At 40.2% G+C, this 24,911-nt stretch overlaps 1 protein-coding gene and 1 long non-coding RNA gene across 10 annotated transcripts in view; one reads left to right on the top strand and one right to left on the bottom strand.

Moving 5' to 3' along the window:
• The window catches only part of LOC114223325 (uncharacterized), a 95,736-nt gene that overhangs the window by 15,351 nt on the left and 55,474 nt on the right, over positions 1–24,911 (bottom strand). Inside the window, exon 3 of the long non-coding RNA XR_003612125.2 lies at positions 21,305–21,385. This is a non-coding gene — a long non-coding RNA (uncharacterized LOC114223325). The remainder of the gene's footprint in view (positions 1–21,304; positions 21,386–24,911) is intronic.
• TUT7 (terminal uridylyl transferase 7) overlaps positions 10,705–24,911 on the top strand; it is a 65,739-nt gene continuing 51,532 nt past the window's right edge. For 3 of the 9 annotated variants that reach the window (XM_028122223.2, XM_028122218.2, XM_088019073.1), the window contains exons 1-8: positions 11,779–12,526; positions 17,532–17,713; positions 18,024–18,140; positions 18,645–18,822; positions 20,397–20,485; positions 22,210–22,261; positions 23,001–23,070; positions 23,817–23,943. In XM_028122223.2, coding sequence (XP_027978024.1) covers positions 11,962–12,526; positions 17,532–17,713; positions 18,024–18,140; positions 18,645–18,822; positions 20,397–20,485; positions 22,210–22,261; positions 23,001–23,070; positions 23,817–23,943 — 1,380 coding nt within the window. In that variant the 5' untranslated portion in view covers positions 11,779–11,961. The other 6 variants (XM_028122219.2, XM_028122221.2, XM_028122220.2 and 3 more) reach the window with 6 other exon arrangements.

The following is a 24,911-nucleotide window of genomic DNA, read 5'->3' as shown; positions in this document are numbered from 1 at the left end:
GAAGAGGAAAAGAGACAGGATGAGGCTGAATATAACTTTTTACATTGTTTTGGATTTTGAATCAGAACATTTTACATATTCAAAAAATAAAAGTAAATAAACAAGAATGGTGGCGGGGTGGGGGGGTTGGGGAGTTGGATAACAGAAACTGAAAGTGAAAGAAATGAATGTACTTGATTATAACCAAGTTGATGACATAATTATGAAGAAAAACAATGGATCCAAAAAGCTTTTGGACATAATAAAAAGGTATTCTGACTGTATGCTTTCAGTGGGCTATCTATTCTAAGGACAAAAGAAATCTTGAACTTTAGTTGATAGGCTTGTTTGGGTAGTGATATTGGTGAGGCAATTCAGAAATTGCTTTGTGTATATTGCAGGAATGAGCAAATTAGTAAATATATTGATGTTTTAAGAAAGCAGGAGTTCAGGGCGCCTGGGTGGCTCACTCGGTTGGGCATCTGCCTTTGGCTTGGGTTGTGATCCCAGGATCCTGGGATGGAGCCCCACATCGGACTCCTTGCTCAGCCAGGAGCCTGCTTCTCCCTCTCCTTCTGCCTCTGCCACAGCCCTGCTTATGCTCTCTTGAGAGCATGCTCTCTCCCTGTCTCTCTCAAATGAATAGATAAAATCTTTCAAAAAAAAAAAAAGAAAGAAAGGAGTTCACTATGGGAGAACAAAGATACAAATATGAAATTGAGGAGGGAAAGGAAGAATCCTGTACTTGGGTACTGATTGGCTTGGGTATCAATTAGAAGTGTCATTATGAACTCATTATTTTTGAAAAGCGTTTCATGGGGCCCTTGAATGGCTCAGTCATTGAGCGTCTGCCTTCGGCTCAGGTAATGATCCCAGGGTCCTGGAATTGAGCCCCGCATCGGGCTCCCTGCTCCGCGGGAAGGCTGCTTCTCCCTCTCCTGCTCCCCCTGCTTGTGTTCCCTTTCTTGCTGTGTCTCTCTCTGTCAAATAAATAAATAAAATCTTAAAAAAAAACAAAAACAAAAAAAAAGGGAAGAAAGAAAAGCATTTCCTAGTTCTGTCCCTTGAGAAGACCTAAAAGCAATTTCACCCCAGAGTGACAAACAACTACAGGTCTTGCTTCTGAACACCATTCCCCAAACCCTTCAGGAAAATGCCTACTTTCAAGGGGAGCCCAGAATACCTTGTGCTAGAAATTAAGGAAGTGCTCAAAACTGAAGAAGATGTGTTAAAGAGATACAAGAACCAGTGTCACTTGCCATATTTAGGACAATTTGAGCATTAAAACAGATCTTGACAGGAATGGATTTTAACATGCTGAATAGGGGCACCTGGGTGGCTCAGTCGGTTAAGCATCTGCCTTCAGCTCAGGTCATGATCCCAGGGTCCTGGGATCGAATCCCGCCTCTGTCTCCCTGCTCAGCCAGGAGCCTGCTTCTCCCTTTCCCTTTGCTGCTCTCCCTGCTTGTGCTCTCTCTCTGTGTGTCAAATAAATAAATAAAATCTTTAAAAATAATAACAAATAATAAAAATTTAAAAAAAAAATAAAGAACACTACCAGTACAGAGGCTTGAAAATAAATGCAATGTATGATTCTTGCTCAAATCAGGAATAGAAAAAGTAAAACAGCATTAAATGACAAATGTCCCATTATTGGGACTGTTGCAGAAATTAAAATATGAATGTCATGTTAGAAAATAGTATCGTGTCAAAATTAACGCCCTGAGTGTGAGAATAGCATCCTGGTTAGAGGAAAATATCCTCATTTTTGAAAGAGCCATGCTGAGGGTTTGGGAGCTTAGGTGTCCAGATGTCTGCAGCTAATTCTCAAATGGTTCAGCTAAATACACACACGTGCACAAAGGAAGGGAAAGAGGGAGGGAGAGAAAGAATGTGATAAAATGTTAAAATTGGTGAGTTATATAGATAGCAAATGGATGTTTATTTTTTACATTTCTGGCAAATTTTCTGTATGTTTGACATTTTTCAAAATACAACATGGGGGGGGCTTTTTATATGGTCACTGCAAAAAGACAGCATAATTGGAAAATCTGAGAATGAGTGAACATTCGCCAGCTGAATGAATCCAAGAGTGCAAGCCCCAGCAGAAACCCCCAGGGATACAGATGAATTCAGCAACAACAAAATTATTTAATCAATTAATTAAATACAGGATGCCCAGTTAAATTTGAATTTCACATAAACACCCAACAATTTTTTAGTATAAGTATGCCCCAAATACTGCCTGGGTCACACTATTTTATCTGGCAGCCCCACCCTGAGAGGCACTTTGACCTGTTCCATGCCGGGGGATAAAGCATGCCAGGTTCAGGAACACCAAGACAGTTCAAGGTTAGGACCCTATTATATTTGTTACGTACTACTTTTCTTTCATCAAACTCAGTTCTTCTTTAATGAAGACTTTTCCTCAAGTCATATTTTCTCCTTACATGTTGTTGGTACAACCCTCATTTAGACTCAGTTTTCTCTCACTACATTTCACTTTTCTCCTGGGTTCCCCCAGCTTTGATTTCTAAATACTTTACTTTTCCCATCCCTTACACTACCATTTTCCCTTCTCAACTTCCACCTCTTTGGCACAGGCGTGAATAGCTCCAAAGCAACAGATAATGGTTAGCAGAAATTGCTTCCGGGAATTTGAGTCACCATGTAACCCCTCCCAATGCCATTAGTCAAGTCCACCCAAAGCCACTAGTTAGAGATCCTCCCCCTCCCAAGGGAATCCCTGGATGTCTCTTCCTGCATTTTTGGTACATTTGGCCTCCAGGAGGCCGGAGTAGCTCAGAGAAAAGATTTATATATTACACTTCTTTAAATTCAGTGAAGCCCCTCCTTTTTTGGTCTTCTTTATCAGCTTCTCTTATTTTTCTGAGTGTCTAAAGGTTTGTCAGCCTCAATTTTTTATCCTGGGTATTTTCTTTTCTCTCCCTTAGGTCTAGTGCTTGCCAAAGTTCAACCGTGCGTATATCATCTTTATGATTTTGGACATCTCTGGATAATTATTAGTAATTTTCTTCAAACGGATTTGATCATTTTAATTTATATTTTTAAAAAGAAAATTTTACTTCACAACTCTAAATGGAAATTTAGCATGTCAAATAGAAGATGAATCTAAAAATTAAAAAGCCCAAAATATATAAAATTTCATTTTTAACATGGATTTAAAATAATCAATAAAGGCAAGTCATTAAAAATTTATAAACTTATAAAAATGCACACCCCAAAATAAGTTACAGAGAAGAATTGAACTATTTGTGGTCAGACAGGAATAGTGGTTATTTGGCTTTATGTTCCTCGTCTCTGGCTTACAGTTAGGGAAACTGAGGCTCAGGAAGGAAGATAAGTTGCCCAAGATCAAAGCAAAGTAGAGGTGGAGCTGGATGGATAGCCAGAGGCCGGTGAGTCCCAGTTTCAGAGTGTGATCTCAGAATGGGAGCATTCAGAAAGGAACAATGGTTCTTTGGGGTGGGAAGGCTTCATCAGAGGACAAGGGCTTGGTGCATGGTAGGGTAAAAACAAAAATTTTGGAATCAGAAAGACTCTGGTCAGGTCTTGACTAGATTAGGCCACTAAAGCCATGTTGCCATCCATCCTCGCCCCCCAATTATTTCATTCTTTGAGCCTCAGGGGTGTTTTGTTTTGTTTTGTTTTGTTTTTTGTTTCTTTGAGAGAGAATGAGAGAGTGTGCACATGTGTGAGCAGGAAGGGACAGAGGAACAGAGAGAATCTTAAGCAGGCTCCACATCCAGTGCATAGCCTGACTCCGGGCTTGATCTCATGACCTTGAAATCATGATCTGAGGCAAAATTAAGAGTTGGACACTTAACCAACTGAGCCACCCAGTCGCCCCTGAGCCTCTGTTTTATAACATAACATGAACTGTAGAATTCTGAGAGGACAATCGGACCCATGTACCAAGTGCTCAGCCCAATGTTTATTCCATCAATAGAAGTTTCCTTCCTTCTGCCACAGACCCACCCACCCCCAGCTACATCTCCTTTTGAAAGAGAGACAGTTTTGTTTGGGTTTGTTTTTTTCTGAATAATCCAGCCCTGATTTCTATCACTGCCCTGTGTCCAGTGCCAGAGGGATGCCATCTGTGCTGAGCGGACTAGTGAGGACAGGGGCAGTAACTTCCAGCGTCTTCCAAGGGGGCTGCGTCTTGAAAGCCAAAGATGGCCTAGTGATGAGTTCTGATGGGTTCAGATAGTCCCAGCTTTGGGTAGCCAAGGGAGGGCTGCAGGCTCTGGGGTATAGCCTGTGAGCCCAGAGATATTTTCAGGCTCCAGATCCAGTGAATGCTCAGAGGCCTTTTGGGAATTGTGACCCTGGGAAAGCCCTGGGGGGGTAGAAGCCCTGGAGGGAGGCTAGAGAAGTCTAGAGTGAAGCATTTGATGTGTTTGGAGATGAGAGGTTCTTTCTCCACTGTGACAGTGGGATCTAAGAAACAGCCCTGAGTTGGGTATTTGGTTTCCATGGGGAAAAGAGATGGCTGTGACTTGGAAGTGGGGGGGGGGGGGGAGGGAAAGACAGAGTGGCTGGTCTCCATGGCAACAGGAAGGGAAACAGAACTTTCCATCACTCAGAGGGTGAGATTACTTGAAGAAAAAGTTTAAAGCATGTGACCCATCCCCAGCTTGGAACCAGAGGGAAGTAGACCACCCAAGAGAAACATGGGATGATTTCAGGAGTATGAAAAACAGCAGGGCACAGCCAAGCAGAAGAAGCTGAAATTCGCACTTCAGGCATACTTGACAGTCTATGTGTCCTTGAAAAATATCCAGGTGTTTCTGGATTCCTCTTGGTGCCAAGGAAGACAGATGGCAAAGTAGCCTAGAGATTGCCAGCACTGGGTGGAGGGGGGGAGGGAGAGAAGGAGGGTGTAGTGGAGCGTCCATGCTGAAAATCACCAGGGAGTTGCAGCTAGAAGTCAAGAGAGACACAGGATGCCATCAAGTATGGAGCAAGTCCAAGTCGGCAACAGCAAACCACTGGAATGGACTGGACTGAGAGAACCAACCGTGAGTCCCTGAGTCTGAGACTCACATTAGATGTCCAGCAACAAGGCAAAGAAGAGAGACTTTAAAGACACCAGAGAAGCAACAAGTCTACTCACAAAGCCTGTGGATGTGTATCCAGGGGCACTTCTTTCCAGTCCTATGATTACAGAGCATCACTTCCCCAGATAGCATTGAAGGAAGGTGGAGAAGGAAATCTGAACAATGGGGCACATATCCAAGAGACCAAACCATAAAAGATATGATTTAAATCCAAAGACTGAGGGCGCCTGGGTGGCTCAGATGGTTAAGCGTCTGCCTTCGGCTCAGGTCATGATCCCAGGGTCCTGGGATCAAGTCCCGCATTGGGCTCCCTGCTCCTTGGGAGCCTGCTTCTCCCTCTGCTTCTCTCTCTCTCCCTCTCTCTCCCTCCCTCTGTCTCTCATGAATAAATAAATAAAATCTTTAAAAAAATAAAAAAAAATAAATCCAAAGACTGAGATATGTTTACTGGCAAGTTAAACTTTTTTCCTCCATTGTTCCCGGGAGCGTAGAGCCCCAGAGTAAGATTAGATCAATTGTGGGGGGTGGGGGGGAGTAGTACATTCAAAGTCGAATTTTCAATTTCAGGGCATTTGTCACCATCACATTTTTTTTTAATTTTTTTATTGTTGTGTTAATCACCATATATTACATCATTTGTTTTTAATGTAGTGTTCCATGATTCATTGTTTGTTCATAACACCCAGTGCTCCACGCAGACTGTGCCCTCTTTAATACCCATCACCAGGCTAACCCATCCCCCTACCCTCCTCCCCTCTAGAACCCTCAGTTTGTTTTTCAGAGTCCATCATCTCTCATGCTTCGTCTCCCCCTCTGACTTACTCCCCTTCATTCTTCCTCTCCTGCTATCTTCTTCTTTTTCTTTTTTCTTAAAATATGTTGCGTTATTTGTTTCAGAAGTACAGATCTGTCCATCACCATATTTTTTAATACTTCAATATCTGGGACTATGTCTCTTTTCTCTCACTCATCAGGCCCATATCAGGCACTCGACATTTCTTGAAAAAATGAAATGAATGAATGACCATAAATATATGGCTAATTCTGGAAAAACAAGGTCTAGGTTTTAATTATTTGAGGTCAATGGCTTCCTGACTTTCCTGAGATTTGAAAACATGCACTGGAAATAAACTTCTTTTACTTTACGCAACACATCTTAGGTTGTAAATATAAGGTCCTGGAGTAATTTCAATGAAGACTCTTTGGCAGGCAGAAGCAGGAGATTCTGTTAGCCCTTGGCAATTCCTCAAGCCACAGAAATTAGAAAAGTCAGTCTAAGCCAGACTTGGAGGAAGGTCTTCGAAAAAAACTGTACAAAGAAAGCCCCCCAAAGGCCCCCTGAACGTTGTCCCCCCTAATTCTCCTCTGTCCTTTGCCTTCCATGGAGCAGAGAAAGAAGTATCTGTCTCCTCTGATATTCTAAAAAGATCGATATCTGACTGGAAGTTCTTCTCTGATCAAACATCAAAATTCTAAACGCGTTTTTTTGATTTTCCCATTCATACCGTAATTTCCAGGAAAGCCAAAGTTTGTTGCAAAGTCTGGAGATGAATTTGTTTAATAGAGGTGACACAGACATTGCTGGCTGCCATCCATTCTCACCCTTCTCTTTCCTAACAGGACCCACATTTTATCCATTATCCCATCCTCCCTCAAGCAATGCGAGTGCCCCAAAGCAAGTTGACACCATCCCCTCACTCCAACGGTGAGCCTGAGGCTCTACAACTCGGTTCCCAACTGGAGGTGATATTGCACCCCAGGGATGTCTGGCAACGCCTGGGGATTATTTTGTATTGTCACAGCAAGGGGGAAGTCATCTACTAGGTAGAGGCCAAGGACATTGCAAAACATCCTGCCTCGCACAGGACAGCCTTCCACAACAGAGAACTATCCAACCCAAAATGCCAATAGTCCTCTAGTAGAGAAACACTGGTCTAAGGGTTATGGCATCCCCCTTTACCAGGGATTGGTTCAAGTTTGCAAGTTTCTTGGAAGGTTGGTCCTGGCTTCCAGAAGCCACCTTCTCTCTTTCTGGATATAGGAGTGGACAGATGTAAAGTCGGGAGCTGCCAATGCCATTGTGACACTCTGGGTTATGCCCTCCCCTGTACGTGAAGATAAGGTCCATATACACAGAAGGGTATAACCACTCGATAAAGCTGACATTGAAGCTTAGGACGCCCCTCTGAACTCCCAGTTTTGTGAGCCAATAAATATTCTCATTGTGTAAGCCAGTTTTGAGAGACGACATCAACTACCTCCATTTTGACCTCAGTCTGTACTTCCTCATTAAATTCTTTCCAGTTTATCTCTTAACTCAGGCAAAAGACCCTGCAGGCGAAGCATCCCATGATGGGAACCAAAACTACCCTCTTCAAGCAATAACTAGCACCCTGAGCCAGCAAGACCTGTGTGATTGACTCCAAGACAAGGATCTACCTGACCTTTACTGCCTACCTGCACGTACCCACCCACCTTTGTCCCTTGTTCTCCTTATATAAACCTAGAAGTATTTTCAGCACTTTGGAAACAGTCTTTGAGACACTAGCCTGCTTTCTTCCCAGTACTGGCCTCACTGAAATAAATTCCTTTCCTGTTTCACCACCCCTCATCTCTCTGCCTTCGGATTTGGTCAGCGGCCAGTGACCGAACCTGGTCTGCTTGGGACCCCGGGGCAGGTGCTCTCACTTCCCTGTGCCCCAGTTACAGTTTAAATTAGGTTTTGCACCAAACTCAAAGCTGCATGCCTCCTGATTCAAGAAGTAGTCTAACATAATTTTCTGAGAAATTTGAAAAAAAAAAAGAAAAGAAAGAAAAGAAAAAGAAAGGCATTATGAAGATATTAAAGATTTTAGGCAGATGGTGAGGGAGGGGTAGAATATTTTAAAGTTTCTGAGTTCATTGTCAATCCCACTGTAATATCAGACCTTTGTAAGAGAACTGATAAACCTCAAGAAGAGAGGGGAATCAAATGTTCATGAAGAAGCATTGCTGTAGAGCCAGGCTGGTCCTGTATCTTTCATTCATTCCACAAATAGTTCCAGAGAGTCTGCTATGAGTCAGGCAATGGTCTAGGCTCTAGAGGACATACTGCTAAACAGAACAGTTGTCTTTGCCTTTGTCGAACTTATATTCTAGCAGAGGGAGACAGACAAGAAACAAATAACCATGATAAATAATTAAATGACAAGGCAGGTGACAAGGTGTATGTAAGTGCTACAAGAAAAAGCAATAGAGGAGCACCTGGGTGGATCACTTGGTTAAACATCCAGCTCTTTTTTTTTTTTTAAGAATTCATTTATTTGGAGAGAGAACAGAGCACAAGCAGGGTGACCTGCAGGCAGAGGGAGAGGCAGGCTCCCTGCTGAGCAAGGAGCCTGATGCGGGACTCCATCCCAAGACCCTGTGATCGTGACCTGAGCCAAAGGCAGATGCTTAACCCAACTGAGCCACCCAGGTGGCTCTTTTTTTTTTTTAAAGGCATCCGACTCTTGATCTCAGCTCAGGTCTTAATCTCAGGTTGGTGAGTTCAAGCCCCATGCTGGGCATGGAGCATACCTTAAAAAAAAACCAAAAAACAAAAAACTTAAAAAAGCAATAGGTGAGGTGAGGGGAGTTGGGAAGGCAGTGGAGAGGGTGGTGAATAGCAACTTAAATAGTCAGTCAAGTAGGCCTTATTGAGAAATGACCTTTGAGAGACAATACTAAGGAGATGAGGGTGTGAGCAATACAGACACCAAAGAGAGGAAAAGCATTCTAGACTAAGGGAACAGCCAGTGCTAAGTCCTGAGGCAAGAGCTTTCCTGGTGTGATGAAGGAATTGCAAGAAGGTAGTGTGGCTAGGGCAGAGTGAATGAAGGGGTCAGAGGAATTAGGGGTGAGATCAGAAGTAAAGGGAGAGGCTTTGTAGTCATTGTATGGACTTTGGCTTTTACTTCCACAGGAATGGGGAGCCACTGAGGGATCTTGAGGGGGAAATCATAATCTGGCTCAGATTTTAACATTACTTTCCTGGCTATCGTGTATAGATAAAGGAGGACACAAGTGAAAACTGATGATCGCAGCAATATAGTGAAGCAATGGTGGTGACTGGCAGGTGGAAGCAGCAGAGATGGTGAGACAACCTTGGATTCCAGACATATTTGAAGGAGCCAACACAATTCCCTTAACCAAAGTACATAAAACACATTAGGGAAAAAATGGGTTGACAAAGCTGTGAATACAACTCCTCAGCTTCTGACTCCATGGCCCTACAAAGAACAAGAACAGTGGCACTGGGTATGTTAAAGATTGACTTGTCAAGATGTATCACAATGTCAAAGTGTGGTTGAAGATAGAAGATACAATGTAACACATGGAGCAGGGTTAATGTCCCTGGAAGCAGATGGGAGTACAAATTTCTGCTTCATGTTGTTAGAAATATGTCTAGACCATGAAACAATCATCACAAAAGTTCTGAGAAACTCAGTATTCCCTCCAAAGAAAAATCAAACCAACTTTTAAAACTGGATTTTAAGGATCAATTTAAATTCCCACTGTAGTATTATATGGACAAAAAGAGCTGTATTATCTGTCAATATCTTTTGATTAGTATTGCATCTCATTTGAGAGACCCTCATTTACCCTCAACATGAATCTTAAAGGCAAATTTAGAATGGGAGTTAGGCATTGGGGAACAAACACATTTAAGAGAATGCAAATAAAAAATATTTTAAACTCAAAAAGATGTATCCTCCACTGATCCTGTAGAACTCTGGATTGAGTTGAGGCAGACTTTTCCTCAACCAGTTCTTTTGTATAAGAATTACTCAGCTGGGTGTGGTAGCGCTACTGTCCCATAATAAATGTATTCATGTATCACCACACTCCCTTTGGAGCCTATTAAAGGCCATTGTCTGCCTGTCGGACAGATTATTGGCTTGATTCTACTGTCTGTTCAGAACCAAAGCATCTAGATAAGGCATTATAAAAAAGTTGTACCAGCGTGTTTTAAATCACCTTAGTATGGATAGTAATTAATAATGGACTCTGCCTCATTAAAGTTTGGTTTCCAGCAGTGCCACTTACTTTACCATAAATGCTACTTTCCCATCTTTAAAACGGGTATAATGATATTTTCCTGGAGGATTTGTTATGAGGTTTAGAGTTAATATTTGTAAAGCCCTCTGAACAGTACCTGGCAATATCCAGTGCGTATGTGTCCATTAAGGACCAATGCTCCACGGCATCTCATGGATTTAAATTTAATGCTCTTAAAAAGCAGAGAAAGCAAAACCGTCACACTTTCTCAACGCTCCCTGATTTTATTAGTTGTTGGAAGCTTTCAAATCATTTAGAACATGACAGCTAGGAAGGTCAAAAGAAGAAAAGAAAGGGAACCCTGAGGTGTTTGTTCGCGAGTTCCAGGCGTGCCTCCGCGGTGCTTTTAAGGCCTAGGAGACTGGCGGCCTCGGTGAGGCCCGCCCAGGCCAGGAGAGGAGGGACGGAGCGGTAATACTCCTGGCCGACCTGTGTTCCAAGCCCCGGAGGGCTCGCACGACAGCGGCGGCGGAAGCAGGCGGGGCGGGGCGGGGCGGGGCGGTGGGCGGTGCGCGTTTCCGGCGTGCGCAGCGGAGCGCTCGGGTGGGGGCACTGCCGGCTTCGAATCGCGCACAATGAGACAGCGCTGAGCGCCGGAAGTGGGGCCGAAGGAAAACACGGAGAGGGAGCCCGGCCGGGACAGGAAGAGGCGGGGGACCGCGGCGGAGGTGGTGAGTGCTGCGGGGCGCCCTCTCCCCGCGTCCCTCCCAGACTAGCCTCCGGGGTGGTTCTCCGGTGGGTTCCCTGGTCTCCGGAGTAGAGGGCGGGCCCGGCCCGAGAGAAACGCTGGCTCCATCCCCTGCCGGCCTCCTCGCCCCACTTGCGAGGACCTGGGAACCCCCAGGCCGGCGGGGACTGAGCTCTCGGGTTCGAGTCCGCATCTTCACTTTGTGTCAGACCCTGTCGGCGCCGGAGAAGAAGGGACCTGGGTGGAGGCATTCGGCCCCGGCCCCCTGGCCGGCCGGGGGGACCCCGGAACCCCATCGAGGAAGCAGGTCACTTCCTGCTTCCTGGTCCCCGAGGTGGCTTCGTGGCCAGGAGTGCGGGGACGCCTCCTCTTTCTCTGTCTCCTGCCCCGAAGGGTGGAAACTGAGGCAGATCGAGGGTGGGGCGATCAAACGGGGGTCGAAGAGGGAGAAATGCTGTCCGTGACAAAACCAAACTTGTTTGGGGTTAGAGAATGAGGACCGGGGAGGTTAGCTGGAATTGTCTCTTGGTCAAAAACCTAGCCCCTTGACGAGGGGAGCCTTGGTGGGGAGCGAGACCCTCCCCTGCCCAAGCGACCGAAGCCCGAGGTTCTGAATAGTGGTGGTGAGGGGCAGCCGAGGCCCTTCCCTGAAGGACCGAGAAGGGACAGAAAAGTGGATTGGAGCTACTTTCACAGAAAGTTTCGGTTACTTTGTATAACACTTAAAAGTAATTGCCAACTTTTTTTTTTAAAGACTCTTTCCGGAGTTTTCTAACAACGTAGGCTTGGGAATGAGGGTTTGGTTTGGTTTTTTGGAGAAGCGCTTTTGTTTTATAGGTAAAGCCAACCAACTTGGTAACGAGTAACATTTTTTAATACTGCAGTTCTCGAGACTGTAGGGAGCTTCCCTTAGTCACAGATGTAATCTTCATGTTAAACAGTAAGTACTAATTTTCGTGAAGAATATTACAGGATTCAAGCCTCCCAACTTCTAGTGTAATGCGGTGATTATTTGAATGTGATGGAAATTAGGAAAAGAAGAGTTTGTATAGGCTTTTGAGCATCTGTACAATAAACGTGTGGTATTTCATATGCTTGGTATGATACCTTGTTATAGTTTGATGATTTCCCAAAATGCCTTCTTTCAGGTGCAGAGTAAGAAAATTGAAGTCAAAGACCATGGGAGATGCAGCAAAACCTTATTTTGTGAAACGTGCTAAAGACCGAGGGACTATAGATGATGAGGATTTCAGAAGGGGTCATCCCCAACAAGATTATTTAATAATGGATGATTATGCTAAAGGCCATAGCAGTAAAATGGAAAAAGGCCTTCCAAAAAAAAAAATAACACCAGGGAACTATGGGAATACCCCCAGAAAAGGACCATATGCTGTTTCCAACAATCCCTATGCATTTAAAAACCCAATTTACAGTCAACCTGCTTGGATAAATGACAACCACAAAGATCAGAGTAAGAGATGGCTCTCTGATGAACTTGCTGGTAATTCAGACAGTTGGAGGGATTTTAAACCTGGACCTAGAATTCCTGTTATAAACCGACCAAGAAAAGACTCCTTTCAGGAAAGTGAGGATGGATATAGGTGGCAAGATGGAAGAGGCTGCAGAACTGTAAGACGACTACTTCATAAAGACTTGACAAGCCTAGAAACCATGTCAGAAATGGAAGCAGGAAGCCCTGGTAATGTGTTCCAACTTGTCAAGTTACAACCCCAAAGTCGCAATGTCTTTTTCATCCAAATGAGATTTATTATTTTCAGCAATGCAGTTCCGATTTTTCATAGTTCCTGCTTATTTAATGTGAATACTTTAAAAATTGTAATCATGGTATTTGGGCAACTTCAGCACATTGCATGTATTGGTCACTTTAAAAGTTCACTTTGCTATGAGGCTCATTTTACTTCAGTAAACATATTTCCCGTTGATGCCTTTTACAGAAGAGGGCGACTATCACCCTGGGGACTATATCATATTTTCTGAGTGGTGTGTATGTATTTTCTAAATTATGTATTGTAATTTTGTATTTGAATAGCGAATGTGTCCATAATATAAATGACAGAATATAAGGCTAAAAAAAATTCGTATTCAATGTAAGCACACAATATAGACTGTATATATTTCCTGTAACAGAGGGTTATATGTCTTTCGGATAGAGCATCAATCTCCAGAAGAGGATAGTCCAAGATTTTTATTTTTTTTCCTTAGAAGTGACCATGGCAAACAGGCTGGGACACATTACAGATAAAAGTTTTGCCTTTTAGTTTCTGTAGCACCAAAACTCATTTCTGAGTGCCCTCTGTTGATGATAATTGCCTCAAAGAGATTATACGTTTTTCTAAAAGGTGAATAGATTTTGTTCATGTAGCAATGATTTCTATAAACAGGAAAATTATCTAATGGACAGTAATAACTGAAATGAAATAAACTCATAAATATGAAGGAAAAAGTAAAACAATATTTAGTCTGAAAATGTAAATTATGCTTGGAAAAATGGGCTTTTAAATATATTGGCTGTAACCTTTTTTTTCTTTAAAATTTTATGTATGTATTTGAGAGAGTGAAATCGAGAAAGAAAGTGCACAGGAGCACACACACAGGGAGTGGGAGAGACAGAAACAGGCTCCCCACTGAGCTAGAAGCTCTATGCAGGACTCGATCCCAGGACCCTGGGATCATGACCTGAGCCAAAGGCAGCAGCTTCCTAACTGACTGAGCCACCCAGGTGCCCAGCTATAAGCCTTTTTTTAGTGACTATATGGAATGGGGGGCAAATTGGTCAGGACTTTTAAGTTTTTTTAAATTTAAATGCATCTAGGCAACGTTGGCACGCTCCTAGCTATCCAGAAGCCCTTATGTGTTATCTCACAGTGACCAGTTTATGTCTATACATGTTACTGGTGAGGCATTGGAACTTATGATCTGGACATTTAGAATATTTAACAGAGAAAACGTCATTTGTTATCTCTAGGGGGTCTTATGATAGTATTAAATGAGAGAAAAGTTCTGTTTTATATTTCTGAAGGTAGGAAAAGCAAGAGAATATGCCTTGTATCAAATAGCAGAAATAGAATGAGGTGTTATAAAGGAATCCCAGGAGAGAGAAAATCTTGGCTGCGTAAATCTTTAAGCTAGAATGAAATTGAAGGAATTGTCTGATCTAGTGCTCTGTCATGATACATCAGGGTACAATCACAGTTTTTCACAGCAGGCAGCTGTGGCCTGATGAGGTTAAATTTATTTTAGCGGGGTGGTGGATGAGGAAGTGGAACTGAAATTGAGTGCTGTGCTGCTTTGGCCATTTACTCAGCCTCACTGGACCTTGAATCTGACAGAGGGAAACCGAACACATATTGGTAATTTCTCGGTTTTTGGTTGGTGTTTTTCTTTTTAAAAGTCTGTATATATTTAAGTATTTCTGTATTACTGTATCCAGATAGGACATGGACATCTTAACGCCGTTACCAATAGTTTTTTAAAAGAAAAAGTTGGTCTCAAGTAGCATTATAAAAACCGATTTATAGAATAAAAGTTTGCAACCAGACAGACATTAGTAGGGACTGTTAACAGACTAAAAATTTCTTGTATATGTATTCTTGTTTGGTCTGAAAAGCAACTCAAAAAGTTACTTTTAAGTGGTTTTGAACAGAAGTACATACATTTTTTTGCTGTCCTTTTAATTGAAGACAATCCCCAAACCCCCATGTTCTCTCTATATGAAGAATAGGTGTGCGCTTTCACAATTGCTAGATGAAGGACGGTTCAGCTTCTAGCCCTTGAACATCTTCATAAGAAAAATATTAAGCTTTGGTATGAAATTACTTGCTGTAGAGAGAAATTCAGTTTGAAGTATAAACTTTGCGCTGCACTCAGGGTTCTAAAAGGGTCTCATTAAAGGGACTGAAATTTTCCTTGAATCAGAATTCTGTCTTATTAAGGAAGGGTCTCATTAAATGATGTGAGAAGACAGTAAAAATTATCTTAAGAGTTGCTTTGTTTTTTAATACTTATTTTCTATTTTTCAGTTCTACGTTACCGCCCTGTACTTCATCCCTCAGATATCCTAGATTGCCAATTTAATGTATTTGGGACAATGCCATTAGTGATCTTAGCTGGAAAATATCCACTCATATACACATGTCCTTTGTGAATGGAATAATGGGCCATATGCAAATAAAATATGGGAGACTTGGAATACTGTATATAGAGAATTCATGTTACAAGACACCTGCAATGAGCCAGGTAGTCTTCCTCTACATAATTGTGGGAACTTTTTAGCAATACCCAGCTTTATCTTTCAAGATTCCCTTCAGTGAGATTTTATTTGACTGATTTTACCATGCAGTCCTGTGAAACTCACTTCAGAAGGTGATACTGTCTTGTCGGTTATTGGTCTAGTCTAGATGTGAATGGATATGCTACAAGGGGGGATTTCAGTAAGTTCTTTGCAGTTCTTATATTATTAGATAAAAGGCTGAATTTCAGAATTCCATCCATGTTTTATTCTTTATTTTAAATCCCATTACTTTCACTTAGTCATTTGTCCCCGAACAAGTTATTTTCTTGGGCCAGCATTTTCCCCATCTGTATGATGGGGATAATATCAGCATCTGTGACAGGGTCACTACAGGGATTAAATGAGGCAGTGCACATAAAGTGTTTGCATTGCATCTGTTACATAAAAAATACTCAGTAATGATAGCTGCTGTCGTCGTCATCATCGTCATCAGACAGAATTTCTGCAGCCATCCACTTCTCTGCATAAAAACAGTGAGGAGTGGGCCACCTGGCTGGCTCGGCTGGAGCCTGCAACCCTTGATACCAGGGTTGTGAGTTTGAGCCCCACATTGGGTGTAGAGATTACCTGAAAATAAAATCTCTAAAAAGAAAAAACAAGGAGTTAATGGGCTCTTTGGAGGGAAATTGTCATTCCAGAAGATGACAGCAAATACAGTTAAGTGAAAAGCCTTTGGGATTTGAGGGAGAAGTTAAAAAGGATTTGGTTCCATACCAGTCACTGGTTTGTGAACTAATACGGACTTTTCTAATGGATATTGCACATATTGGTGTAAATCTCTAATGAGTGTTTGCCAAAGTAAGAAATTTGTTATGAACACTGAAATTAGATGTAATTATTTAGAGTAGAGCTCGTAAGGATACACAAATGAGAACAGACACACCTCTAAGTTAAAAGAAGTGCTTATCTGAGAAGTTGATGCAGATGGAGAGCACAGTCCTCAAAAGATGGTGATAATTGGGAGTAGGGGAGTGTTAAAAAGCAAGTATTAAAAGTAGACTAGTTTTTCTCTGCAAATGACTACTTCCCTTTTAGTATTTTATTTGTTTGGTCCATTTTGATGGATTTAAAAAAAAACAAAACTATTTGTCCTAATTAATTTCTTTCAATTGCCACTTACTATATTATAGAAGCTATTTATAGAATTTCATTATGTATTCATCTTATGGTACTTTGAGCACAGTGCTTGCTACTTTTCCTTTAGAGCTGTTGACAACAGCTTTTTGCAAATTAGAGATCCTATACCTCCCTTTTCTGACTCAGAAGTTTTTTTAGCCAACTGATTCATTGTAACTGCTGTACAAGAAATGAGTTCCACTGAAAACTTGACATAGGAATTGCCTCATGCAGAGCTTTTCAGTAGGTTTATATTTTGAAAGACTAATTTTTGATCAGCCATTTAAACATTATTCAAACCATTTATCACAATTTTAATTGGGGAAATTAGCTTTTATTTTAATCATGTATTGATGATAAATTTATTTTCAGAGCTTGATAGACGTTATCAAAGCTATTTAAAACAATTTTTTTATAGATCAATTCCACAGTCATCTTCAGTTTCACAGGTAGAAAAGTTGTAAATTTAAAAAAGGGAACAGATTCATTTATTAGTTATAAAGATTGTAGAACTAACAGCAGAGTTTAAATGAATTAGTCTATACTTGTAGAAAACTTTCATTTCAAATAATGGCCTTTTTTCTTTGGAAGTGCTTAGTGTACAGACTGTCCAAAGAAGTTAAAATGAAAGTAAAGATAAGATTGGAACTAGTTGTCCTCAGTAAATAAAATTTTGGCTTGGACTTCTTGTATCCGTGTGGGGAGAAGGCCCAATTACATGAAAGCTAAATTTACAACTAAATGATGGATTTTCATTCCACAAAAGAATGTAGTTGATTTCTGAGTTCTTTGGAGATCATATTGTCCATCTTTCCTCTGTTGAGATTGTTCACTTACAAAAATGAAAGGAAATGTGGATAGTTTTCATTAGAATAACAGGTATACTAGAATATATTCAATATATTTATATTGTATATTATAATAAATTAGGTGTATTAGAATTACAGGTATACTTGCCTTCAGAGTATAATTTTAACTTGCTGAGTATGTTCAGGAGTATACTTGGAAGAAATGATAAAATCACATTGTATGGTTGAAGCAAATTCTTTTCCAGTGTTCCTAAAAGAGGATTTCTATGGGCTGGTGTATCCAGATGAGGTGGTGAATGAGTATTCGCGTGTTTTATCCATGGAAGAGCTTTCCTTTTGCTGTGCTCAGATGTCATTCAGATAATCACATTATTTAGTTAATATGTATGAATAAATATGTACGGTCTGCTTTTTTGTCAGAGCGGTATTACTCAATATTGCCAATAATATTTTCCCCCTAACTTAAGAAAACAAGAAGCAGAGGTCCAGACCTCGGAAGCCACGTAGGACTAGAAATGAGGAAAATGAGCAGGACGGAGACTTGGAAGGCCCCGTGATTGACGAGTCTGTGCTTTCAACGAAGGAGCTCCTGGGCTTACAGCAGGCAGAGGAGCGATTAAAAAGAGACTTCATTGACAGGCTAAAAAGGGTAACGTCTTTTATTTGTTACTTAAAATCCTTGTCTTGGTTTAAACTATGCTAGTAATTGGAACATGTGCTTTGATGAGTTAGGTACCCTACTACAGTTATTAGCATTTAAGCACTGTGAGTTAAAAGTGATACTCAATTTGATTTAATAGAATCACTTCCAAAAAATGACTATTAGAATAGTGGTAAAGAGTGACAATAATATATTAACAGTTTTTAAAGTGACGGGGAAATCATTTCTGGCTAACTTTTGTTTGCCTATGTTTTGGAAGATGAGTATATATGTTTCTCTAAATCTCTTCAAATTATAGCGACCAAGAAACTACCCTACAGCTAAGTACACCTGCAAACTTTGTGATGTTTTAATTGAATCCATTGCATTTGCCCATAAGCATATCAAAGAGAAGAGGCACAAGAAGAACATTAAGGTAAGTTTAATGTAACCCAAACAAATATGTTTGTCAGTTCTTTTTACTTGTCATCTTTGCAACTTTCCTCTCTTTAAGGCTAGGATATTAATAACTTCACTACTTATATTACTGAATTTATTTTAGCCAAAATACTTTACATTGGTAAGATATGTTTTGCTCGGCAGTCTTGTGAATTTCATTAAGAACAGGATCAGGATGAGGGAAGTCATTGATAGGATCTCGGTATATGCCCTTATGCCAGTAATAATAAAGCAAATAATTTGTCATTGCTGCTTTTAATGTTCTTTCCCTGCACTTTTTCCTTATTTTTGCCTTCCTTCTTTTATCACTTTATGTGCATAAAGAAGTGTATGTGTTTGATGAACTGAAGACTAACACAGCTAAGGTGAGAGGGAGAGCTAAGAAAAATATTCCAGAATATTCTACAGGATGTTGTCTCAGGGAATGGTAGAAGGTAAAAACTGTGTGAGTCATTTTTAATCTCAATATTGATCTTAAAAGGAGAAGCAAGAGGAAGAGTTGCTTACTACGTTACCCCTGCCTACACCCTCCCAGATAAATGCAATTGGTATTGCCATTGACAGAGTGGTACAGGAGTTTGGCTTACACAATGAGAACTTGGAACAGAGACTAGAAATTAAACGTATCATGGAAAATGTGTTCCAACACAAGTTACCAGGTATTTTCTAGATTTGTTTTTCTATTTAGCTACCTAAAAGTGCCTCATGCATTTTTCCGACCCGTAATAATTTTCATCTAATAGAAATTGAGTTACCATGTCCTGAAGCTCTTAATTTTTTGTGTGTTTTTGTTTCTTCTGGCTTTCCCCCAAGGTAACAAAGACTTTTACATGCACTGTCATTAAGCCTGTCTTCATTATGAATTTCCTTTTACACATGTACTTTAAATTAAATGTTCCAGATTATGGGGGCACTGTGGGATTCTTGTGTATCTACCTGTTTACCTTCCTACCTGTTCGAATTGATGCAACATTTTGAGTTAAAATAAAAAGTATACTCAAGTCATTCTCAGGTTATCTGTGTCCGAAAAAGGTTCTGTTTAACCACTTTTAAAAAGAATTGCAACATCTAAAATGAGCTCTGAACCTATTTTGTAATAGATTTTGTGTACTGTTGATTAATTTTCCAGGTTATGTCTGTGGAGCCACAGAAAACTTTTTTTAGAAAGCTCCACAAGTGATTCTAACCCACAGTTAGGATTGGAATCACTATTCAAAGGTTATCACCGTATCACCCAGAGAACTATTTGTTCTACTGAAAAAGCATTCATATAGCATATCATTCATACTTGTGTATACTTTCATAAAAATAAAGAGCAAGAATCGGTTCATTTCATTATATCTGTAGCGCTCATCCTTTGTGTTACAGACAAGTTCCCAGAAAGGCATTTGTAATGTCAATGATTTTTGCTATAGATTTCCATTATAAAATTTAATGTACTTTGTCACAGAAAACTGTTAAAACTCTAAGAAATCACTTGACTTAACAAACCTAAAAAAAACCCCACAAAATCCCCTGATAGGAAGGAGATAACTTTTTGGCACAGTAATAGTAAAACATTGGGGAAAAAAATGCCATAAGTAAATACAGGCAGTACACACACACACACACACCCCTTCCTCTGAAGAGTGAATTGCTTATTGCCTAGTATTTTAAGTTATATCAGTGATATTAAAATTATTTTTCAAAAGTTTTCCTAAAGAGAGCATATTATGTTAAGGTTTTTTTGGTTCATAATCATACTGAAAAGTAACTTTATGCTGACGGTCATTTTTATGATTATTTTATTGAAACATGATCTTTATAGTAAATTACGTGTGTGTTTTCTAAAAGGTGAAATGTTTGCATTAACTCTTTAGTATACTATCAGGTTTATAAATATAAGACAAAGTCAGGCATCTGTTTTTTACTTTCACATTGTAAAAATCCTTGCAAATAGTATTTTCTGCACAAAATATAAAATAATTTAGAATTTTTTTAAACATGTTTTACAATTGGCATGAAAGAGTAGCTGTTAACATAAACTGCAGGCAACACAGCCTTCCCTGTTACATAAAATAAAATGAAGACAAGAGCAAAGAGTCAACCGTTCCTTTTGTTTATTTATACCAGACTTGAATACTGTCTTACTTTCATGCATAGTTTTAATTGATGGTTCCATTTCTTAAATAGCAGTGTTTTGTTATGACTTTCGAGAAATTTCACCTTATTTATGACTTAATTTTTTTTTCAGATTGTTCTCTGAGATTATATGGGTCATCCTGTAGCAGATTGGGTTTCAAAAATTCAGATGTAAATATCGACATTCAATTTCCAGCTATTGTAAGTACAAAATAAAATGTCAGAATTTTCAGAGTGGTATGTAAATTCTTTTTTTCAGATGTGAGCTATATAAGAATATATTTAGATACTTGAAGATAATATAAGTGGCAGCTTTTTCCCCTAAAATTTCCAGTTCCATGCTCTTCTGCCAACCTTCGATTTTAGAGCATTTCTTTTAATACTGTACAGATTTTTGTACTTCTTTTACTCTAGAGATCTTTTATATTTACTTCAAATGCTGGTTTTCTAACTATGTGACTCTAATGGGGCTTTTTTTAGGTTCTGTTAACATGAGAAGATTAAATTATCTTGGTAAAGTCAACTTTCCAATGTCAGAGAAGGAGTGCAGATTTTAAACAGTGTGGACATGGAAACATTTGTGAACTGAAAGCTCCATTTGCTCCTAAGTTTCCACTTTTACACACCTACTTTGTTAAAATATTAATGCTTTTGAAGAACCACACCTAGCCTTGATTTCTGGTTTAAATGTGATTGAAAAAGATGTCAGTGAGTCAGAATTTTGAATCTGGAAGGCACTCTAGTAGATCATCTGTTCATCCACTGGTGGTTCCCCAGGCCAGTTTGCAGATGGTTATGCCCATTTGCCTGGGTTGCTAGTTAAAAATAATGAAGAAGATTCTTGGACACCACCCCCAGCTGTTTGTCGTACAGCCTCTCATTCCTTGCCGTCCATGACTGCTACAGCTACGTGGTCAGCTGACCAACAGATTTTACTAGTCTTTTAACCTTCGATTTTGATTAGTAATTTACGAGCATAGCAGTTATTTTGGTGTCGTCATTCATTTAGCAAATACTCACTGAGTCCACGTTGTGTGCCAGGCACTATCCTAGATCCCAGAGAACAAAACAGGTAGGATTCCTCCCTTATGGAACTCATACCTAGTGGAGGAGATAAGTAATTACATATATATGGTTAATTATAAGGAGGGCTATGCAGGGAAACAAGGTTCTGTGACAGAAAATAACAGGGGATATGCAGATTCAGCAGTCATGAAGGCCCCTTTGAAGTGATGACATCGACTCTAGGCTCTAAACAACGAAAAGGAATAAGGAGGTCAAAGGGTGAGTGTTTCAAGCAGGGGGAGCAGTGTTTGCAATCACCCTAAATCCCTATGGAGCTTGGCCTAGTCCAGGAGCTGAATGGATGATTGTATAGCCATGGTGGAGGGACCGAAAGAAAGAAGCAGCCTTAAGATTAGGACAGAGGACCCAACGTGCAGGATCTGTGGGCCTTGGTAAAGAGTTTCACTGTGACCTAAGGGCAGTAGGAAGCTATTGAGCGTTTTAAGGCAGGGCACGCCTAGGTCTGATTTATGACCTTAAATGGTTGTGGTTCCTACATGGAGCAAGGATTGGAGAGAGGCAAGGCTGAAGTGGAGACCAGCAAGCAATCTGTTGAGGTAGGCTTATAGTGAGAGATGACATGAACAGTTTTGGGTCTTGGAGATTTGCAGAGAGGCTGATTACCTCAGGAATTCATTAATCGGGAGTTAACTGTGTAACAGGTCACTTTCCCTCATTTGGCCTTCATCTCTGTCTCTGACTGATGTGTGCACATGGCATAATGATTAATTTATTTACTGGGGTAGCAGTGTGCTTTCTAATTTGGAAAGGAGTTTGGATAACTTCAGATGACCGTGTATTATCTCAGTGAAACAACAGTGCTTATGGATTAGTGATGTATTCATTGATTTGTTTCCTAGATGTCTCAGCCAGATGTTCTCTTACTTGTTCAAGAATGCTTGAAGAACAGTGGTAAGGCCAAATTCTTTCCACGTTTTGCTCTTAATTTTCTTTCTTTTGTCTATAATTTGGATATATCTTATTTGTCAAATGTTGAAAATAGGAAGTCATGTGTCTTTTAATTATTTCTGTGGGTAGTATCCAAACAAAACCATTCTGTGGTTTAAATTAATACCTCACAGACGATAAATAGGTGTGACCCAACCCTGATTAATAAATCACCAAATGTTTGCTCCTGGTTAAGGTTATCAGTTGTCCACAGTATTATCTGGCTTAGGACTTGATGACTTTTTATGCTCTCCATGGGCCTCATTAAACTGTCTCATCCCATGAATTAGTCTTTCCCATCCTTCTTGTTTGGGTTGAATCAAACATTCAGACATTTCTTCTTGCTTCAGCCAATATGTATTTTGAGCCCAGATATTTTAGTAGCTTTTGCAGCAGTTTTGTTCTTGAATATATCCCATCCACATTTCTAATTTCCTTATCCACATAACACTTAAATATTCTGATTCAATAATGTAGTCATTTCTAATCAAATGTGAGTTTTGCAAAATAAGGGTTTTAAATTATTGTGATTACCTGATTGTTGTACATAATACTGTTTCCCTTTTCAAGTCATCTCAGAGCTTTATTTCATAATCCTCTTTCAAAAGCCTGAACCGATTAAGTCACAACTTGTACTTCATCTAGTTCTGCTTTTAAACAGAGGTTTAATTAACCTACTTAATATTTTTTCTTCTTTCCTCAGACTTTTTTATTGATGTTGATGCAGACTTCCACGCTAGGGTGCCAGTGGTGGTGTGCAGAGAGAAGCAAAGGTCTCTGTTTCTTTAAGCTGTTTGTATATTAAATATGTCCAGTTTCTAGAAGAGCAAGCTCCTTATGTGGTTAATTTCACAGGCTCACTGTTAGTATTCTCTCTATACTTTTGGCATTTGATGCAGGAGCAGAAGGTGTTTTATTTTAAAAAGAATAAAATTATTTGAAACAGCAGAGGAAGTAAGCATTTTGACCCATTCCATTTCAGTAAAAAACAACTTTATCAAAGGGTTACTTGCTGTAGCCACCTTACTTTGCCATCCTTTTTAGCAGCATTTTTAGCAGTGCTGAGTAACAATTAGTGTGACTTCCCCCATGTGTGTCTCCCTCCATCTGGAAGCATTACCATCACCACAGTACATGGGTGGTTTGTAGGCTGTAATGATTCTTCATTAGGCAGATTCCTCCAACTCTTGGGAAAACACTCCTTTACTTTTTACAAAGATGAATTCCTACTCCCATTTGAACCATTTTACAGTATTTTCCTAATTTTCATTTCCCCCCAGAAATAGTTTTAATGTATGAAAATACAGAGTTTTAGTTCTGAAAAATTAAGTTCGCTCAGAGAATAGCTGCCCTTTTTCTTAATGCAATGACCTAAATGACCCATAAAGATTTTGTGAGTTTTTTATTTTCATTTTGAAGATATTATCAGTGCAAATTAGTTATTGATACCCATGTAATGCTTTTTATCTTTCTCTTTTTCTTTCCCAACCCCACCCCTTACCCACCCACCCACCCCCAGTGGTCTTCTTTGTAAAGTGAGTGCAGGAAATGAAAATGCTTGTTTGACGACAAACCATTTAACTGCCCTTGGAAAACTTGAATCAAAGCTGGTTCCTTTGGTGATTGCCTTTAGGTACTGGGCAAAGGTAGGTTTGAGTTCTTTAAATGTGTGAGCACATTCTACATACGCATAAAAGCATGCTTTGATTTTTTGCTTGGTTAATCTTAAACGTTTGGATGCATATTTATAGACAAGAGAGTAGGCATCTGAGTATCGGAACAGAAATTTTAATATCTGCAGAAAGGAAAATTTAGTGTTTCTGTTTCACTGTTACAGTGTTGCTGAAAAGATCAAAATGACTTATAGTGCTTATTAAAAATCAGATTGTGGGTCAGGTGTAGGATATGGCCCAAGAATTTACATTCTAACTAGTTTCCCAGTGTGCTTCTTAGGCACAGGAAAGTTTGAGAGATACCATTTCTTTTTTTTTTTTTTTAACTATTTCATTTATTTATTTGACAGAGAGATAGAGAGCACAAGTAGGCAGAGGGAGAGGGAGAAGCAGGCTCTCCACTGAGCAGGGAGCCAGACGTGGGGCTCGATCCCAGGACCCCGGGATCATGACCTGAGCCAAAGGCGGCCGCTTAACCGACTGAGCCATCCAGGCGCCCGGAGAGATACCATTTCTAATCATGTACCCAGAGACTCCAAAAAATGGAAGCCACTCTCTTCTCATTCTTATATTTCTCAATATTTATTAGAGCATTTAGTATTTCCTTAAAACTTAAGGTCCCATCATGATTATAAAATTGAGATTCTATGTAGGTACTTTAGCGAGAAAAGCTAGAGCTTTACTGATTATGTCAGTAACAGGGCGCCTGGGTGGCTCAGTCGGTTAAGTGTCTGCCTTCAGCTCAGGTCATGATCCTAGGGTTCTGGGATCGAGCCCTGCATCGGGATCCCCTGCCTCTCTCTCTGCCTGCCGCTTTCCCTGCCTGCGTGCATGCACTCTCTCCCTCTCTCTCTCTCTCTGACAAATAAATAAATAAAATCTTAAAAAAAAAAAGATACAGTAGTAACAATATATAGTTCCTATTGCTCCTGTCCAGGATA

This window comes from Eumetopias jubatus, unplaced genomic scaffold, assembly GCF_037043125.1.
Source record: "Eumetopias jubatus isolate StellerSeaLion01/CBP00866 unplaced genomic scaffold, mEumJub1_p1.0 scaffold_15, whole genome shotgun sequence".
Taxonomy (NCBI): Eukaryota; Metazoa; Chordata; class Mammalia; order Carnivora; family Otariidae; genus Eumetopias; species Eumetopias jubatus.
Note: the sequence above shows the minus strand (reverse complement) of the source record. Positions and strands in the feature narration are given on the sequence as shown.